Source organism: Balaenoptera physalus, assembly GCF_965194825.1.
Source record: "Balaenoptera physalus genome assembly, chromosome: 16".
NCBI classification, from domain to species: domain Eukaryota; kingdom Metazoa; phylum Chordata; class Mammalia; order Artiodactyla; family Balaenopteridae; genus Balaenoptera; species Balaenoptera physalus.
Window position 1 is genome coordinate 33,958,322 of NC_138898.1, and position 18,306 is coordinate 33,976,627.

At 39.7% G+C, this 18,306-nt stretch overlaps 1 protein-coding gene across 5 annotated transcripts in view; it reads right to left on the minus strand.

The window, feature by feature from the left end:
• Positions 1 to 18,306, minus strand: part of SLC23A2 (solute carrier family 23 member 2) — a 141,149-nt gene that overhangs the window by 51,592 nt on the left and 71,251 nt on the right. For all 5 annotated transcript variants that reach the window (XM_082431431.1, XM_082431428.1, XM_082431432.1 and 2 more), the window contains one exon: positions 6,453 to 6,551. In XM_082431431.1, coding sequence (XP_082287557.1) covers positions 6,453 to 6,551 — 99 coding nt within the window. The remainder of the gene's footprint in view (positions 1 to 6,452; positions 6,552 to 18,306) is intronic.

Here is an 18,306-nt window from a genome sequence, read left to right on the forward strand (position 1 = left end):
ACATGCCACATGCCACAGGGCAACTAAGCCCGCACGCCACAACTACTGAGCCCATGCGCTCTGGAGCCCACGTGTCACAACTAGAGAGAAGCCTGCACACTGCCATGAGGAGCCTGCATGCCACAACAAAAGATCCCACGTGCCGCAACTAAGACCCAACTCAGCCAAAAAAAAAAGAAAAACCCTTCTCCATCTGGAAATTTTTAAATGCCTCCTTAAAGGGCAAAGGGGAAGAAATATGATCCAAAATAGCAAACTATTTAGAAAATAGGAAATTTATTAGAATTAAATATGAAAATCCACTGGATATAGCTAAAGCAGTGCTTAGTGGAAAATTCATAGTCTTTGCACTTAAAACAAAAAGACAAACTAAGCATATGCCTCAAAAAATAATAGAAAATAACAGGAAAACCAATAAAGGAATAAAATACGGATACATTAGAGAACAGAAAAGCATTTGCACTAAGTAAATCTAAAATTTAGTTCTTTTAAATTAAAAAAAAACCAACTAGCTAATCCAGGGAAATAAAAATGGAGCAATGTGGAAGGAGAAAGGACAAGCATAAAAAATCAGACAAAAAGTGGAAATAATCACAGAATAAAGGAATTAAAAAACATAAAAATCCATTTTGCTCAGTTCTATTTATATAACTTGAAAATTAGAATGAGTCAAATTTTTAGAAAAAAATACTTTACCAAAACTGACTCCAGAATAAAATAAGTCCCAAACTGACTGATTCCCAAAGTAGAAATAGAAATTCTCAAAGGTATGTCAAAACAAAATACTAGACTCAGATGATTTTATAGGGAATGCTAACAAACTTTTAAATACACACACACTCAACATATTACATGTAATATTTATGTTTCATACACAGACACAAATTCCCATGTTTTTTAAGGAAAAGAACACTCCCCAGAATCTTTTTTTTTTTTTTTTTTGCCAAGCCGCGTGGCATGTGGGATCTTAGTACCCCGACCAGGGATTGAACCCGCGCCCCCTGCAGTGGAAGTGCAAAGTGTTAACCACTGGACCGCCAGGGAAGTCCCTCACCAAAATCTTTTGTGAAGCAAATATAATACCGATATCAAAACCTCACAAAGATGACACTACCACCCCCCCAAAAAAACTTCAGATCAACCCCACTCATGAATATTAATGCTCAAATCCTAAAGAAATATTTATTAACAAAATCCAGCAACACATTAAAAAATAATAATATATTGTGATCATACACATCAAGAATGCATTGATGGTTCAACACTGACAGCCTCAGTTGTTGATCTATCTCTCAATAGATCATATTGAGAGATATTAGGAGGAAAATCAAATGATCATCTCTATAACACACAGAAAGCATCTGCTCAAAATTCAAAAGTTATACTTGATTTTGAAAGATTCAATAGATTAAGAATAAGGATATTTCCTTCACATAGTGAAATGTATCTGTTTAGGCCAAAACCACTATCATAATAGAGAAACTATAACCACCAAAGTTAAGGATGCCCACTATCACCCCCATTACTTTTACTGAAGGTACTAGCCAATGCTAGATACCTCTAGTAAAGAAAGTTCGTTTTCTTATTCTAGATAAGAAAGTGAAATTACAAGAATAAAAATTAGATAAGGCAAGGTAAACTTATCACTATTTGCAAATGACATGAATGTATACTTGGAAAATCTCAGTAATCAAATGAAAACAAGATATTCAGTAAAGTAATGGAATATAAAACCAATACATAGTCATCAACAGTTACAAGGTTTGTAGATATAATGGACAAACAAGTTTGATTACCAACAGACATTAGAAAGATAAACTACCTTTCAATAAACTTGTGAAATATGAAAGACATAAATGAAGAAAACTTCAAAACCCCTCCTAAAAGATACAAAAGAAGAACAGAACAAACAGAAAGACTTATCACAGTCTTAAACATGAAGACTAAGCATCATATAGATGCCAATTTTCTCTAAGTGAATTACTAAATCTATGCAATCCCAATAAAAACACCAATAGGTATTTTTGGGGTTGTTGGGGGATGATGAGGGTGATTAGACAAGCTGATTCTACAGCTCATAAATATGATTAGAAAAATTCTAAAAAAGAGCAACATGGAGAAACTAGCCCTAAAAGATATAAAACACCATTAGCCTACAATAAAAATATGGTACTGGTGCCTGAATAGACAGAACATCTAAACAGAATATAAAGCCCTGAAATAGGCCTAATTACATTGGGGATTTGGTATATGACAAAAGTATTTCATATCAGTTGAGGAAAAGATGAGATTATTCAATAAATGGGGTCGGGGTACTGGGTAGCCATCTGGGAAACAAAGCTGGAGCCATATCTTAAGAGTAATTCCAAACAGATCAAGTATTTATTAAACATAAATAACCATGAAAGTACTAGCAGAAAACAAGAAGAGAATTCCCTTATAAATTTAGAATAAAAAAAGGCCTTTCTAAACATGGCTCAAAATCCAGAATCCATAAAAGATTGACTAATTTAACTACATAATTTTTTATCAGCTCTACATGGCAAAAACCATAAGCAAAATGGTGACATCTGTAACTCCTATCAAAAAGGGCAATGCTCTGCTAGAAATTAGTAAAAAGACCAAGAACCAACACTTAAAACTGCATGAAAGATATGAAAGAAAGTACACAGAAAAGGATATACAAGTGGCTCTTAAGCATGTGAAAAAGAGATGCAACCTCACTAATGAAAAATACAAGATAAAATTATAGTATGACATCCAAATTGAGAGACATACTACAAAGTAAATTGGCCCATACTATTCAGAAATGTCAAGGTAATGAAAGACAAACAACACTATGGAACTGTTCCAGATCAAAGGAGACTAAAGATACACATTAACGGGACTTTCCTGGTGGTGCAGTGGTTAAGAATCCACCTGCCAATGCAGGGGACACGGGTTCGAGCCCTGGTCCAGGAAGATCCCATGTGCCGCGGAGCAGCTAAGCCCGTGTGTCACAACTACTGAGCCTGCGTGCCACAACTACTGAGCCCACATGCCACAACTACTGAAGTCCGCACACCAAGAGCCCATGCTCCGCAACAAGAGAAACCATTGCAATGAGAAGCCCGCGCACCACAACAAAAGAGTAGCCCCTGCTCGCCGCAACTAGAGAAAGACCGCGCGCAGCAACGAAGACCCAATGCAGCCAAAAATAAATAAATTAATAAAAAAAAAGATACACATTAACAATTAGATGCATTAAGTGATACTGATTTGGATCCTGGAACTAAGCTTTATCTATTTAACTCCTTATTATTTAGCTGTAAGGGACATTACTGGAACTGAAGAAATTCAAATGAAAATTATTAAGCTTTATTTTAAAATTGAAATTAATGAAATCAACCAATTATCAATAATAATTGTATCAATGTGAATATCCTAATGTTTTTGTTTTTAGGAAATACACACTGAAGTTATTTAGGAATAAAGGAGCATTGTGCCTGTAACTTACTTTCAAACAGTTCAGAAATAATAGGTGTATATAGAGAGAATGATTTTTAAAACCATGAGATTATCTATTCAAGATATTAAAATTAATTTTAAAAATAAAAAAATTCCATATACATTTACTAACCTGCTGAGGTATACATTATGTAGGTGGGGTGGGGACATGGTACAACACTCTGGGATATGTGTGTGGGCATGAGTGGAAAAGAATGTGGAATATACACACCAGACTGCCAGCTGCCAGTTATGTGGGGTAGACCAAGAATGGAGGCAGCACATTTTAAACTGTTTAATACAATTTTGAACTGTTTATGTTAAACAAGTATGCTCAAGAGAACTTTGTTTTTCAAGACTAGCTAGTATCGGGATAAAAGGTAACTTAAAGAGAATCTGCAGGAATCATAAGTCAAAAAAGGTAAAAACTAAAAAAAACTTAAAAAAAAAAAAAAACCCTCATTATGAAGTTCAAGTCCCTCAACATCCCTAATCTAAGAGTCCCAGTGATACTGAGGTCCATCCTATGGACTCATGATTGATGATTTGAGGCATTATCCTTCTCATCCTTTCAGGAAAAAAAATCCCTTTAATCAAATTCCAAGATGAGTATCTTATAGCTAATACCATATTAGCCAGCATTTATCATAAGAACTTCAAGAGTTTTAATGGACATCAGAAAAGTCAAGTTTTTAATAAAATAAGTGAATACATTACAATGAATTAAGAAACCCTGTGAATATGGGGAACACAAAGGACAGGCTCTCTTGCTCTCAGTTCTCTTGTCTCTTCGTGAATGGTCCATCCTTATTTCAGTCAGGTGTTCAGAGAGCCTTTAAATGCCATCTGAAAAGCAAGATTCTAGAGGGCAGCATCCTCTGGTGTGAAGTTTTCTTTCCACAAATTTAAGACAGCAAAGGACCTAAACATTTCATTTTCTTCACCTTTAAAACAGGGATAGTGATAGCACCATTCTAACAGGGTTGCCATGAGGACTAAATGTGACAGGTTGCTTAAAGCATTCAGCCAAGGGTCTGGATCCTTAGCACTATTCAACACACGATAACTCTCACTATCCTTGTCATTTCATAAGACAAGAAAAAAACCCCAGTAAAATAGGAAGATATTCTATTTCACTAGTATTCAAGGAAATACACACCTATCAAAGTTTAGATGATGAAAAAAATGTTCACCCAAACAATAAATGTCTAGCAGAAATGTGCTAACTTTAGTGTACTAGACATTTTTCCTGCCAACAGATCAGTAAAAGGTACAGCTACATATGTTTAAAAACCTGAAGAATTAATGCTCCCTACTATTCATTTCAAAAGACAGGCATCACAGTATAAACTACACAGATACAAAGGAATATTACTCAGCCATAAAAAGGAATGAAATTGGGTCATTTGTAGAGACACGGATGGACCTAGAGACTGTCATACAGAGTGAAGTAAGTCAGAAAGAGAAAAACAAATATCGTATATTAAAAGACAGCTATCAACTCCTGGATAATGAACATCCAAACTCATGACAGCCTACAGCCTGGAAATTCTGGTGACTCTCTGATTAAGGCCCAAATAACTGAGGATTGGATGCAGCCCAACAAGTCTGTAAAAACAGAAGCACTTTGCTACAAGATGTGCCTCTTGAATGTTGAGACCCAAGCCAGACAGGCAGTGAGCCCCTCCCAGATCCTGCCCTGTGGAATGAGTCTCTGCTGCGGACCACAGCCACAACCATGGCTGCTCCAATCTGTGCTCTGAGGAGCAACTTGGAAACCAACACTGCAGGAATTTCAACATCTCAGCATGAATCTAGCCTCCACAAAACTTAGAATAGCTTGACCAAGTAACAGCCATATTGGTCAAGATAGCCAAAAATGAACTTTCCATCTCCCAAACTGGAAAAGAAAGAAAAAGAAAAAGGGAGAAAGAGAAAAAGAAAGAAATCACAGACACAAAAATTTGATTATTTAAGAATTTCAATATAATTTCTTTTGTTCTTTATCATTTTCATGATTACACTGTAAACTTACTGCACTAATACCCAAGCTGGGTATTATAATTGTATATATCAACTTCCTAGTGGTCTGTTACTAGAATACAGAGTATACACTGTTTACAGTGCAGTACAGTGGTTCTAGAATATAATGCGTCATTATATAAGTTGATGATAGTAAAAATAAAATGTTTTAAAAGTCTGTCAAGTGAAACTCAAATGAAATTGAGAAGTCTTAGGGCTGCAATGCAGTCTGGAAATGCCATGTTATCATACTTTTCATATGTGTTAGGCACAGTGGCAGATACAAAGAGAAAAAGAAATCAAGGCATGTGGACCCTCTCCAGGCAGCTCTCTCTTGGCCTCTATGAACATGGTCACACATTCTAAGGTCACACAGACTGACCTGTCAAGCAGAGGGGATGAGGTGGAAAAAAAGATTCTCCCACTTCAGCATCATTTTTCAAAGACCTTTGTCCAAGGCACTTTCACAGTCTACATAACCTATCTACTGGTGTCTCCTATTTACTGTACACATGGTATGTACCAGGAACAATGCTAATAACTTTATTATTTCATTTAATACTCACAACAATGTTAAGACAGATGCTAATATTTTTATACCCATTTTAGAGATGAGGCAACTAATGCCCAGAAAGCTTTCGACCCCCTCAGGGTCTGAGTCATATTACCATCCAGACCTAACACTTCCCTCTGGCATCCTGGCTGAGGTTTTAAAAATATCTAGATAAAGACCTCTACATGGTTCTCACTTTAATGTTGCCATTAAAACAATTAAAAATTAGTAACTTCTATTCCTCATCACTCCTTCTATTTCCATTGTAAAGAGAACACACACACACACACTCAGGAGGGTAGAGACAAAACTCCAGATGGATATCCGCTTCCTTGTAGGGGATCTGGGACAGCAGTGGTGGGTGAGTGGCTGGGGCTGATGCAAGGGGTACCTTTTCTGCGATGCCATTTTCTGTCGTGTATATTGCCATGAGCTCGGTGTCTTCATTGTCCTGTTCACCGCTGGACGTGGCACCTCCATTGATCACCACCTGAAGGGAAACACTTCATTTAGAGGCTTTTTTCACCCTATACACTCTGTTGTATGAAAACATTTTCCCCCAAAGAAAAAAACTGCATTTTCACTTATCAGATTAGCCAAGTTTTAAGTTTTCTTAAATGAAACTCCTGACAAGTGAGCGCTGCACCAGTGATCACATGTGTTTTTGATGGAGAAACGTACCATGTGTCCTACAGAGTGAGGCTGCATGAATGGGGGTCAGCTGAAGGAGACCAGAAATGGAACACCCAAAGGAACTACAAGGAGTAGGACCCCCAACAGCCTCCAGGGACAAGGGAGGCTTGGCTGAGAGGACAAAGCTGCAGTTTCTGAGCGGGTGAGAGGCATCCTGAGATGCCTTGATTAAGATCCCTTCCCAGGTAATGCCTGATAACAACTTACTTCTATGTCCCTACAGGGAAGAAATGTGCCAGTTAGAGCAATTCACGCACTGCTGTTACCCTAACTTACTAACTTATATTTCTCACTGCAATTAAATAAACTAGCCCACTGGTGTGTGCCTTTCCTTGTGGCATTGGAGGGATGTGGATGGGGAGGGGCTGTCTACGCCAACAAAATTGAGTTTCTGGGCCCTAAAGGTATGGACTAGAAGTTATCCTGAGAATCAAAAGAAAACACCTGGGCACCCAGCAGGTCACGACCCCTCTTCATGCCTACCCTTGGTGAGATAAAGCACAGTCTCCTTAGGTCCTGGCTGACTGCAGCAAGAAACTTAAAATATTTTTAGTCTTTAGCCTAATGATTCCATTTTTAAGAATCTATCTTGAAAAAAATAATAATGAATATAATTATATTTATGAATAACACAACTACATTTTTTAAATACAGAGGAAAAAAAGAAAAACCACACAAAAAGTTTAAATTCTGGTGTTATAAAATACACTAAGGAGAAGTAAAAGATGAGTGATGGTGTAAGAGAAAACACAGTGCAACACGTAACAATGATCGGTATTAGTAATTCAAAAAGAACACCTGCAAATCCGTAATACAAATAACCCAAAGGACAGGAGTCTATGATCCACAGGGAAAAAAAATTAAAATATCCAATGAGACACAAAAAAAGCTGTTCAATCTTACGTAAAATTATAGAAGTGACAAAATGTAATTTCATTTTTTAACATAAATTAGGGGAAAATTTTAAAAGATGAATCTGGTGTTGACCAGGGTGTAGGGAGATTATGTTCTTGGTGGAATGACCTTTGTGGTGGGGAACTTAGCACTGGGATTCAAAACAGGCATTTTCTTGGAGCCAGCAATTACACTCACGGAAACTTATCCTCCAGAAATATCTATGCAATATCTATGTTCAAGGTTGATGACTGCAGCATTATTTACAACGCTGAACACTTAGAAAACCTTAAATGTTTATCAAAAAGACAGACACTGTTAAATTATCATATATCCGTTTCAAGGATAATATTCAGCCTTTTTTTTTTTTAAGTTTTTAATTTTTTGGCCCTGCCACATGGCTTGCAGGTTCCCCGACCAGGGATCAAATCTGGACCCATGGCAGTGAAAGTGCCGACTCCTAACCACTGGACCACCAGGGAATTCCCAATATTCAGCCATTTAAAAGAATAAAACTGGGCTTCCCTGGTGGCGCAGTGGTTAAGAATCCTCCTGTCAATGCAGGGGACACGGGTTCAATCCCTCACATGCTGTGGAGCAACTAAGCCCATGAGCCACAACTACTGAAGCCCGTGCGCCTAGAGCCCATGCTCCGCAACAAGAGAAGTCACCGCAATGAGAAGCCCACGCACTGCAATGAAGAGTAGCCCCCACTACGCAACTAGAGAAAGCCTGCGCGCAGCAACGAAGACCCAACACAGCCAAAACACAGCCAACACAGCCAAAAATAAATAAATTTTTTTAAAAAAAGGGCACTTTATGTAGATTGACCCATCTAATTAAAAAAAATTTTTTTAAAGAATAAAACTGATGTACTGACAAGGAAACAAGTCCAAGAAATACTGTTTTTTTTTAAAGCCACAAAACAGTAAGCCTAGAATTATCCCAATTATGCTAAATAAAATAAAATTTTAATATGCTCTCTACCTGTCCAAATGTTTGGTTAAGGATCCAGAAAAGTCACAAACTACTATGAAGGTTGCCCTAGGTGCAAGGATTAATGATGGGCAACTTTCATTTTTCATTCCCAACCCCTCTTTAGTATTTGGATCTTTTATAATCAGTATATTCGTGTGTTATTTGATACTGCTTTTTAAAATGGCTAATAAAAAGATGTACAACAGGGACTTCCATGGTGGTCCAATGGGTAAGACTCCGCGCTCCCAATGCAGAGGGCCCGTGTTCAATCCTTGGTCAGGGAACTAGATTCTGCATGCATGCCACAACTAAGAGTTCGCATGCCACAACTAAGATCCCGAGTGCTGCAACTAAGACTTGGCGCAGATTAGATAGATAGATAGATATTAAAAAAAAAAAAAAGACGTACACCAGTACACCAAAATAGTAACAGTGATTGCCTTTAATCAGTGGGGCCATTTTCACCCTCTTTTTCCCTTTATATATTTTGATAATTTTCTCTAATGAGGACAATTTATTTTTATAACAGGGAAGAAATTAAAAAGACTAAAGATTCAAGCAGCATGGCTTGGACTAACTAAGGCAGTCCAGAGAGATTTCAATCCACCTATTTTTGCACTTGAGGAAATCAGGCCAGAGAACATTTTAATTTCTTATTCAAGGTCATATAGATTATATAACCGAAGTCTAAGGCTAGTTTTAAAGTATCCCAAAAATCTCCATTAACTAGTATATAATTCTTACAGGATAAAATATTTTTATTTCAAATAAAGAGTTGCTTTTAAAACTCTCTCTAAGTCATGCTATAGCTTTTTACACAGCCGACTGAGTTTGTGGCATTTGTTTGCCTATAAAACTAGCTGCCAGCAGGATACATGCTCCTAGCCAAGTTCAAATCCACAACATAAAACTCTAACTCACTATTACAACCATGCTCCAAGTCATATCACAGCAGCACTCAACCCACTTAGAAGCCAAGAGGTACACACACTCAGGATGAACTGTCTTAAAACAACAACATTTAATTACTTAGTCATCCGAAAAACCCAGGTCTGATTTAAAGTCCTATCCCAGCTAAAACTAACCATCTACATTCATCAATGGTTGCCGCAGAGAGCAAAACTGCTTCATGGGTATGGGGTTTTCTTTTGGGGTGATGAAAATGTTTTGGAACTAGGCACAGGTGATGGTTGCACAATACTGTCACTGTGTTAAATGTCACTGAATTGTTCCCTTTTAAATTATTAATTTTGTTGTGTGAATTTCACCTCAATATTTTTTTTTTTTAATCTGTGTATGTGTCACCAAAGAGTAGATTCTGGCAGGAGTTAGCAACTCTCACTCCTCCCCTGACTTATTCCATTCTCACACACACACAATTAAATAAATAGGTACTATAAAATGCAGATGGTCCCCAGCCTAGGAAAAGGCTCACATATTCATTCAACAAACCCTGTTTGAGAATCTACTCTGCCCAGGCAATGAGGATGCAGTCCTGACACCCCCCAGGAACGGGTGTCACATTACAGAATTGTGACTGAACAAAGGATGCAGCAGGGAGTCATGACGTGGTGCCCAGGACAGGTGTGCCATGATCCAGTGTGCCACATCTGGCTTTGGATGACCATGCTGACTGCAGCGGGAGAGTGGAAGGGTGGGGTGAAGTAAAGGGGATGATGACGGGAACAGAGGCAGGGAGACCCTTTATGAGGCAACTGCCGGACAAGAAGGGACAGTGGCCTGAGCCAAGGTTTTTTTTTTTTTTTTGAGCCAAGGTTTTAACAGTGCTCTGGGAAAGGTAGTCTGGTTCAAGAGAGAGCTAGGACATGGCCTTAATACTGCCTGGGGACTGCCCAAACAGGAGCCGTAGCACCACAGCACCGCAGCTCTGCAGGGCGAGTGCAGGGGGAGACACCACCACAGTACGACGGGCAACACCCCAGGCCTGGACTGGATTTTGGGGGCAGAGGGGTAAAGCATCTGGGCTGCTGTCCAGTTCACTCACCCAGGTGGCCGGTGGATGGAGGTGCTGGTCCCAAAAAGATTTGTGTAGGGAGAGACAGAGTGACAAACTGGTACAACAGAAGTTTGTAAGTCAATTCAAAATGTGTTTGATCCATAGAAATCATCCCATAAAGAAGCTTACTTTCCCAGGCCAGTGTGGGAAGTTTATTCAACTGAAAATATTATTGACCTATGATTTCTAACATATTTCCACAGGTAAAGCCATCCCTGGGGACCTCAGAGCCCACCTTCCATCCTGGAAGTCTCATGTTCCAGAGCTGAGCCACTGCCTCTCTCCAAGCCATCCTCACCCCTAAGAGAGGAAAATGCTCCCCTTCTTCCCAGGTCCCTGCTCCATCAGCGCTCCAATTGAGAATGGGAACAAACCTAGAAGGTAGGAGGTTCTGGAGCAAATGGGAGATGAAACAGGTTTTCACTCAAGGGAAAGGGGAATTCAGCATCAGAGGGAGGCCAAGGCTATAGAAGAAAGGGACCACTGACCTGCTGTGTCTCCTGTGTCTATGTGCAGGGAGTGACTAAACATCACTGAAAGTAAAACACTAGTTGTTTCACTAATATTTTCCCTTTGGCGTATTAAATTAGCCACTCTAATGGTCCATTTTTTAAAAAACATGAAATCTAATTTTAAAAATCAAATCAGTTCTTCAGGAAAGGCATAGAGTTTTGTTTGTTTTTTTAAGAGAAAAAGATTAAAATGTTGCTGATACTATGAAAGCGCCACATTTTTGAACCTCTAAATATTATTTCAACTGGGAAATAAAACATGTCTTGGAAAGCTTTTTAAACTTAATAAAAATGGATTTTCTTTTGTGTTATTAATAGCATCACAGATAACAGAGGGAAATCTTGGCATCTTTCGTCTCAGGGAACTGATCATGCTTTTCTTTAAAATATATATATATCAGCAGATTATTTTAAAATTTTTCGGGAACCATGTCTTTTCTCCTCCCAGAACTATTTGAAATCAAACTTGTGGCTTTAAATTTTTTTCGCCTAGACTAATATTATACAATCACTCCATCAGTTTAGGAAAGCAGGGTCTCTCTGCCTAAATTTGTCCAGTTGGTTTTGTCTCCAACAAAAAAAGGCTATGCTGCCTTTGGTGGGGGTATGTGTCTACTGCTCAGTAAATATGTCTTTCTTGCTTATGTGTTTTATTTCCATTAAGACAATAACGTTAAAGTATTTGTTTCTGAACAGTAATCCTGAGACGGTCAAACTGTATAGGAAGCAGGAGTGACAGGAGTGATAGCCCAGGAGTCCCACACTGAGCATCATTATGACAGCAATGCCAATTTAAACCGACAGCTGGATGAGCTTGTGTTACTCATACAGAAGGTAAAGGATGAAGGTACCAGGGAAACCCAGTACCTCTGATCAGAACTCAATTTATCACCTATTGCAGATCTGGTAAAATCTACCCACCACTGACTGTCATGTGTCTGGTAGTCAAGTAAGCCATTTTCTACTAAAACAATCACTTTCAGAGTAGTAATAAAAGTCCCCAAATTAAGTGCTTTCTATTCTTTTAATAAAAAGGTGGGAATTCCCTGGCGGTGCAGTGGTTAAGACTCAACGCTCTCACTGCCCGGGCCTTGGGTTCGATCCCTGGTTGGGGAACTAAGATCCCGCAAGCAATGTGGTATGGAGGTAACACACCTTATTCTTACCCCCCTACACACACCATTATTTCCTCTGATATGTGTATCTATACTACAATTAAAATGTGTTTTAAATAAAGATGATACCAAGACTACTGTTTCACAGCCTTTAACCCAAGCCTCCTTTCAATGAACATAAAAATCTCCCACCTACCTTCAAATTATTTGAAACTTCAAGATTAACTGCCATGAAAAATAAATCAAAGTGAATATAATACAATATGCTAAACCTCCAGGGCTTGTCAATCTTAGGTTATGACTCCCCAAAAGATCTAGCTGGTAGATCTAATTTAATGCTACTGACCCTAAAGTTGGCAGAGGCAGCAAAGCCCCTAATCTTATTTCCATTGCTTCTTCAAATACAGCAGCTCCCTGTGACACACCCAGTGGCTACGTGCAAGCAAAACCATCAGAAGCAACCAATACTGCAGCCAAAAGCCCAGCCAACCCTACAAAGCACAGCCTCCTTCCCTTGCACTGCCCAGCCCAGCCCAGGTCTTCTTAGGGCAGCTCTGAATTTCTTCAGTCTTCTCCAGAAAGCTCCTGGGGCCACAGCAGCCAGAGAATCCGTCAGGGTTCCAGGTGTGTCCTACCTGCCCCCCAGCATGATCTGTCCTTCAAGAGGAGCAGAAGGTACCTCACCTCTCTCTAAAGCCGGCCCCTACCCCAAAGGGCTGGATGGGTTGATGTGCCATCACTGGCTCATACTGCAGACATTGTTTGTGCTCCTCCTGCTCCCACACGTATCTCACAACCGCAGTGATGGTGAAAGCTAATGTTGCTGGGCACAGATTCATGCCGAGCACTGGGCTGGGCACTTCACCAGGTATCTTCCCTTCAAGGCAATATTTGCAAGAGCTTAACTAGGTATGTCCCTTGGACCCCCCACCCCCCATCCTCAAACTGACTCCAGTAAAAATCCCAAGGGCACCCAGCAGGTTATGGCACACCACCCAAAAGGGGGCCATTGTCTTCCATTCTTTCCAGGCGCTAACACTTTATAGATAACAAAGCTAAATTCTCTGACATGCAAATATGTAAGGGCTACAAACCAGCAAGAAAAAGGTGAACATTCCAACAGGAAAATAAGGAAATATAAATGGCTCCTGAATATTTGAAAAGATGTTCAACCTCACTCATGAGATGCAAATTAAAACTAAACTTTTTCATCTATTAAACTGGCCAAGGCTTCCCTGGTGGTGCAGCGGTTGGGAATCTGCCTGCCAATGCAGGGGACACGGGTTCGGGCCCTGGTCTGGGAAGATCCCACATGCTGCGGAGCAACTAGGCCCATGAGCCACAACTACTGAGCCTGCGCGTCTGGAGCCTGTGCTCCGCAACGGGAGAGGCTGCGACAGTGAGAGGCCCACGCCCCGCGATGAAGAGTGGCCCCGCTCGCCGCAACTGGAGAAAGCCCTCGCACAGAAACGAAGACCCAACACAGACAGACAGACAGACAGACAGACAGACAGACAGACAGACAGACATAAATAAATAAATAAATTTAAACTGGCCAAAGGCCCAGTCTGACCCATGTTCCACTGGCAAGCCTGCAGGAAAACAGGCACTCACCCTGCAAATGGAGATGAAATGACCTCAACAGAGGTCACTGAGTTGTACCCCTCAAATTACCAAGGCACACACCCTCTGCCTCAACAATCCCACTCTTAGAAATTTATCCTTCTATTACATCTGACTGAACTGTCATGTGCATGGTTATTCACTGCAGTGCAAATTGTAACAACAAAATATTAGAAACAATCTAGATGTCTATCTAGAAATAGTTAAATAAATTACAATACATCCATACCACAGAATGCTCTGGAGTTACTAAAAGAATGAGGATGCGCTTTATATTCTGACATAGGTACATACAGAACATCATCCATGATATATAAGTGGCTAAAGCAAGAGCAGAGCTATAGACAGATATTTAGATGCACACACGTGTGTAAAAGGGGATTTGCTTACATATTCACAAGCTATTTCTTGAAAGGTAGTGTGTAGGGAGAATTGGTGCATGCAAGACCAAGCAAGGGGCTTTTCACTCAATACCCTTTGAACTCTTAAATTCTGAATTATATAAATATATTATCTAATGTTTAAAAAATACATACTAATTTAAAACTAAAACTTCCTTTCAGGACCAATTAAAATTATGGTACATCTTCTAAGATAAATACCATGTTGTTGCTAACGAGGACGAGGCAAATCCATTTGAACTTTCTGCAAAAGAGGTCCAGGGCACCTTGTTAAACACAGTAAAGCTGGTCACAGACGGTCTGCAAAAGTACCAGCCCATTTGCGCATACACACATGATGACAGGAGAATTACACACCCTGCTTCACAACTATGTATTAATGTGGAACCTTTTCCTGACCCTCACCACCGGTTCCAACATGAGGGCAGGACTCCTTCCATCTGGACTTCTTTCTTTCCTGGTTTCTATGAATATGGCCATAAGGATGAGCCTTCAAAAGGAGATGGAATGGGGCAAAAAAGATTCTCCCCCATCTTAGTGCGACTTCCAACATTTTGGTCGAAAAACTCTGTCAAAGTATTTTGACATTTTAGCTAAACTAACTAAGTTTCTCCTTATTCTCTTATTTATTGCACATTTCACAAATGCCAGGTACCATGTTAATAAGTTTACATATATTTTCTCATTTTATCCCTGTGACAACTCTGAGACAGATGCTATTTACATTCCCATTTTAGGAAACTGATACCTAGAGAATTTAAGTAATTCCCTCAGGGTCTGAGTCACATTTGCAATGCAGACCTTACTCCAGACCTCAAGCTCTTTCCTTCAGGATCCTGGCTGAGGCTTTAAATAATATCTAGATAATCATTCTGCAGATGCCCACCCTCCCTTGGTCCACATACCTGTGCAGGCCTTTGAAGAAGCCTATCAGAGAAAGATTGTTTCCCAAAGCCAGTTAACATTTGTAAAAGAGTCAATGGCTTGAGTCCCCCTTCTGATCCTCCCATCTGCCTGGGCTCTGTGGTTTAAGAGGCACAGCAGAAGTGGAGAAGGGGCGTGGAACAAACATGTATTCACTGCATACTGTGTATATGATCTGATGTTGCTACGTGTAATCTCATTTACTTTTCAAACACCCCAGGTGGCTGTGGCTTCAAGGATGAGTGAACGCACAGTTTCTCATGGGTATCAAGGGGTAAACTGAGACTTACAGTTAAGGCCCCAAAGCCACATCTTTCCACACACCAAGCTGCTCCTCCATAGATGGAACCAAACGTGATCTCCCCCTCCTACCCTGGGGCTATTGGTTGATGACAGGCACAGCTCTGGCCAGCAGTGCTACAGGTTCTCCCTCAAACTGCTATGTGATCCAGGAATTTTCTCTGCAACTGTAACTTCTAATAGCCCTCTGTGCCACTCTAAGACAGCTGGGGTATTTCGGATCATCACTATAGCTCAACAGAGATAAAAGGGGAAGGGTGATGAAGAGAGACATTCACAAAAAATATAAATGGCCAGGAACATGGAGGAAAAGTTTTCCACCTCATTAAAATTCAAAACTAAAGCAATTAGATTTCACTTACCAACTTGTTGATTTTTAAATTTAACATCTAGCATTGGCCTGTGTGCACAGTGGTGGGGTAGGGGGTGGGTGGGGTTCTCTCACATAGCTGCTAAGAGTATAAACTGCTACAATAAGGTTAACATACACTAGTCTGTCATTTATAATAGCAAAGAATTAGAAACAACCCAAGGTCCCAATGAAGTTATGTTAGGTCCACGATTTGCTAACATGTCACCACTACAAATTATGTATTTCAATGACACTGATAAGCCAGGATATAATATGAAGTTAAAGGGCTTTGTAAAGCAGATTGTGTCTGTGTCTGTGTGTGTGTGTGTGTGTGTGTGTGTGTGTGTGTGTGTGTGTGTGTGAGAGAGAGAGAGAGAGAGAGAGAGAATTTTATAGAATACCCAAATATTTGTTTCAAGTCTCTGGAAAGGAATACACCAAAATATTAGCATGTTGTTTTTCTGGCTGATGGGACTTTAACTGATTTGGTTTCTTCCTCATTACACTGTTTTATGTTTTCTAAATTTTCTGCAGTGAACGTATTTCTTTTCTAAATGAGTTAAGTTATACAAATAACGAAACTGACAGAAAATAAACATATACAAGCTAGAAAAAAGGTACAGTGAAAGAACAGTTGGTTTTCTTATTACTTCCATTTCATTGTGACAACAAGCCTGGGGAGAAATACAGATACTTTAAAACATGTTAAATGTAAAAGGGGGAGGGGGAATGACCAGGTAATTACTACCATGCAACTTCCCACAGCCTATTTTCCTCCTCAACTACTTTATTAAATCCTAACAGGAAATAAGCTTTTTCTCCAACAGAATTTTGGGCTTAGATTGTGGTAAAGAAATCAATCTGAAATATCTTACCTCTAATCATTAAAGCTCAGGAGACTGCCTACTTAGCTTGGGTAAATACAGGTAATGAAGGAATGGAGAATTCAAAGCTGGGGGGTTCAGCAGGTGTAAACGCCTAGAAGAAAAAGAACTCTTAACTAGTCTAGGAAATGCAAAAGACAGGTAGGAATGACAATGAGGGGTGGGAAAGGAAACAGACTAGGAGGCTGGGAGGCTGTCCTGGTGATCCTGGCAAGAAATAATGAGGACCCAAAGAAAGCAGTGGCAGCAGGGATGGTGCTGATGGTGGCCTTATAGGGTAGGGAAGGCAGGAAGCTTAGGTACTATGTCTGTTGCATTCTCCTCACGTCTGGTATAGCTTGGAGCACAAAGCAAGCATTGAATAAGAGCAGATGGGACAAGATGTCCTTCAAGGCCCAAATTCTATGGATCTGGCCTCACACAACACAAGTAAGAGATAATCAGCCAAAATGCCAATCAACTTTGTAAACCTGCTCTAGGAGGTGACTGCAGCAACTCTTATTTTAAGATAGTTCATGCCAAACTGTATGTGTCCCAATTATTAGATGGGCATTTTGTATCAGTAACATCTCTCATTTCATTCAAAACTACCAAAACTCCATTCAAATGAAAAGCTGCAATATAAGAAACTATCTGAAACTCAAAACCAGAGCAGAAAAATTTATTTTTAAAATATCAAAAACTCTAGAAGGAAGGAAGAGGTAAGGAAAAGAATCTCTTAACATACATAAAACCTTCATTTGCATCCTATCTTTTCAGTATTTTTATTTCAAAGCATATATTGGCATATCCCCTTTCTAAAATAAAAAAATTTCCCCACACATACATTTTTAAATAGAAAAGGCTGCTCATTTTGGCTGTTAAATTTTGACCTATCAACATTCCCTCCCCTAAATCATGGCCATTATGCAGTAGATTCAAACTCTTATCTTACAGAAAGAGGGGAATTAAACCAATTCTCTGGGCAGGCTCCAGGAAATATACTCTCTCTTCATCCTCTTCTTAGAACGACACAATCTCAATCCCAATTTCTAATTATTATTACAGAAAGAGAACATTTTCCAAAACAACTATTATTATCATCCAACTAAAACTTTCAATTTTAAGATCTAACAACTCTGAACTCTCTATTTAGGAAGTGTACAAGAAGGAACTCTACAGCACCTGGTATTAAAGTCATATGAACAAGGACATGTTCCAGGCTTCCTTATTCACTCTTTTTAAAAGGACTATTTACAACAAAAAAAAATCTTGTGCCTTCTTTTCACTGCTGAGAATGAGCATGTTCAAATCTGCCATCACAGAGTCAGGGGCCCAGGGGAATCAAAGATGAGGTCATCAAGAGGACGTGACCACCAGCTGACCCTAGAGCTGGACCTGGGCAACTGGAGGCTCCCCACCCCCGTCCTTGGAATGTACATTCTGCCCACTTCCCAGAGTGTGAGCTGTTCCAAGGACACAGCTTTGAGAGAGCACATCCAACAGGGGCCATCTGGACGGGATACATGACTGAACCCTGTTGAGGCCTCTGTATAAACTTTAAGATTCTGGA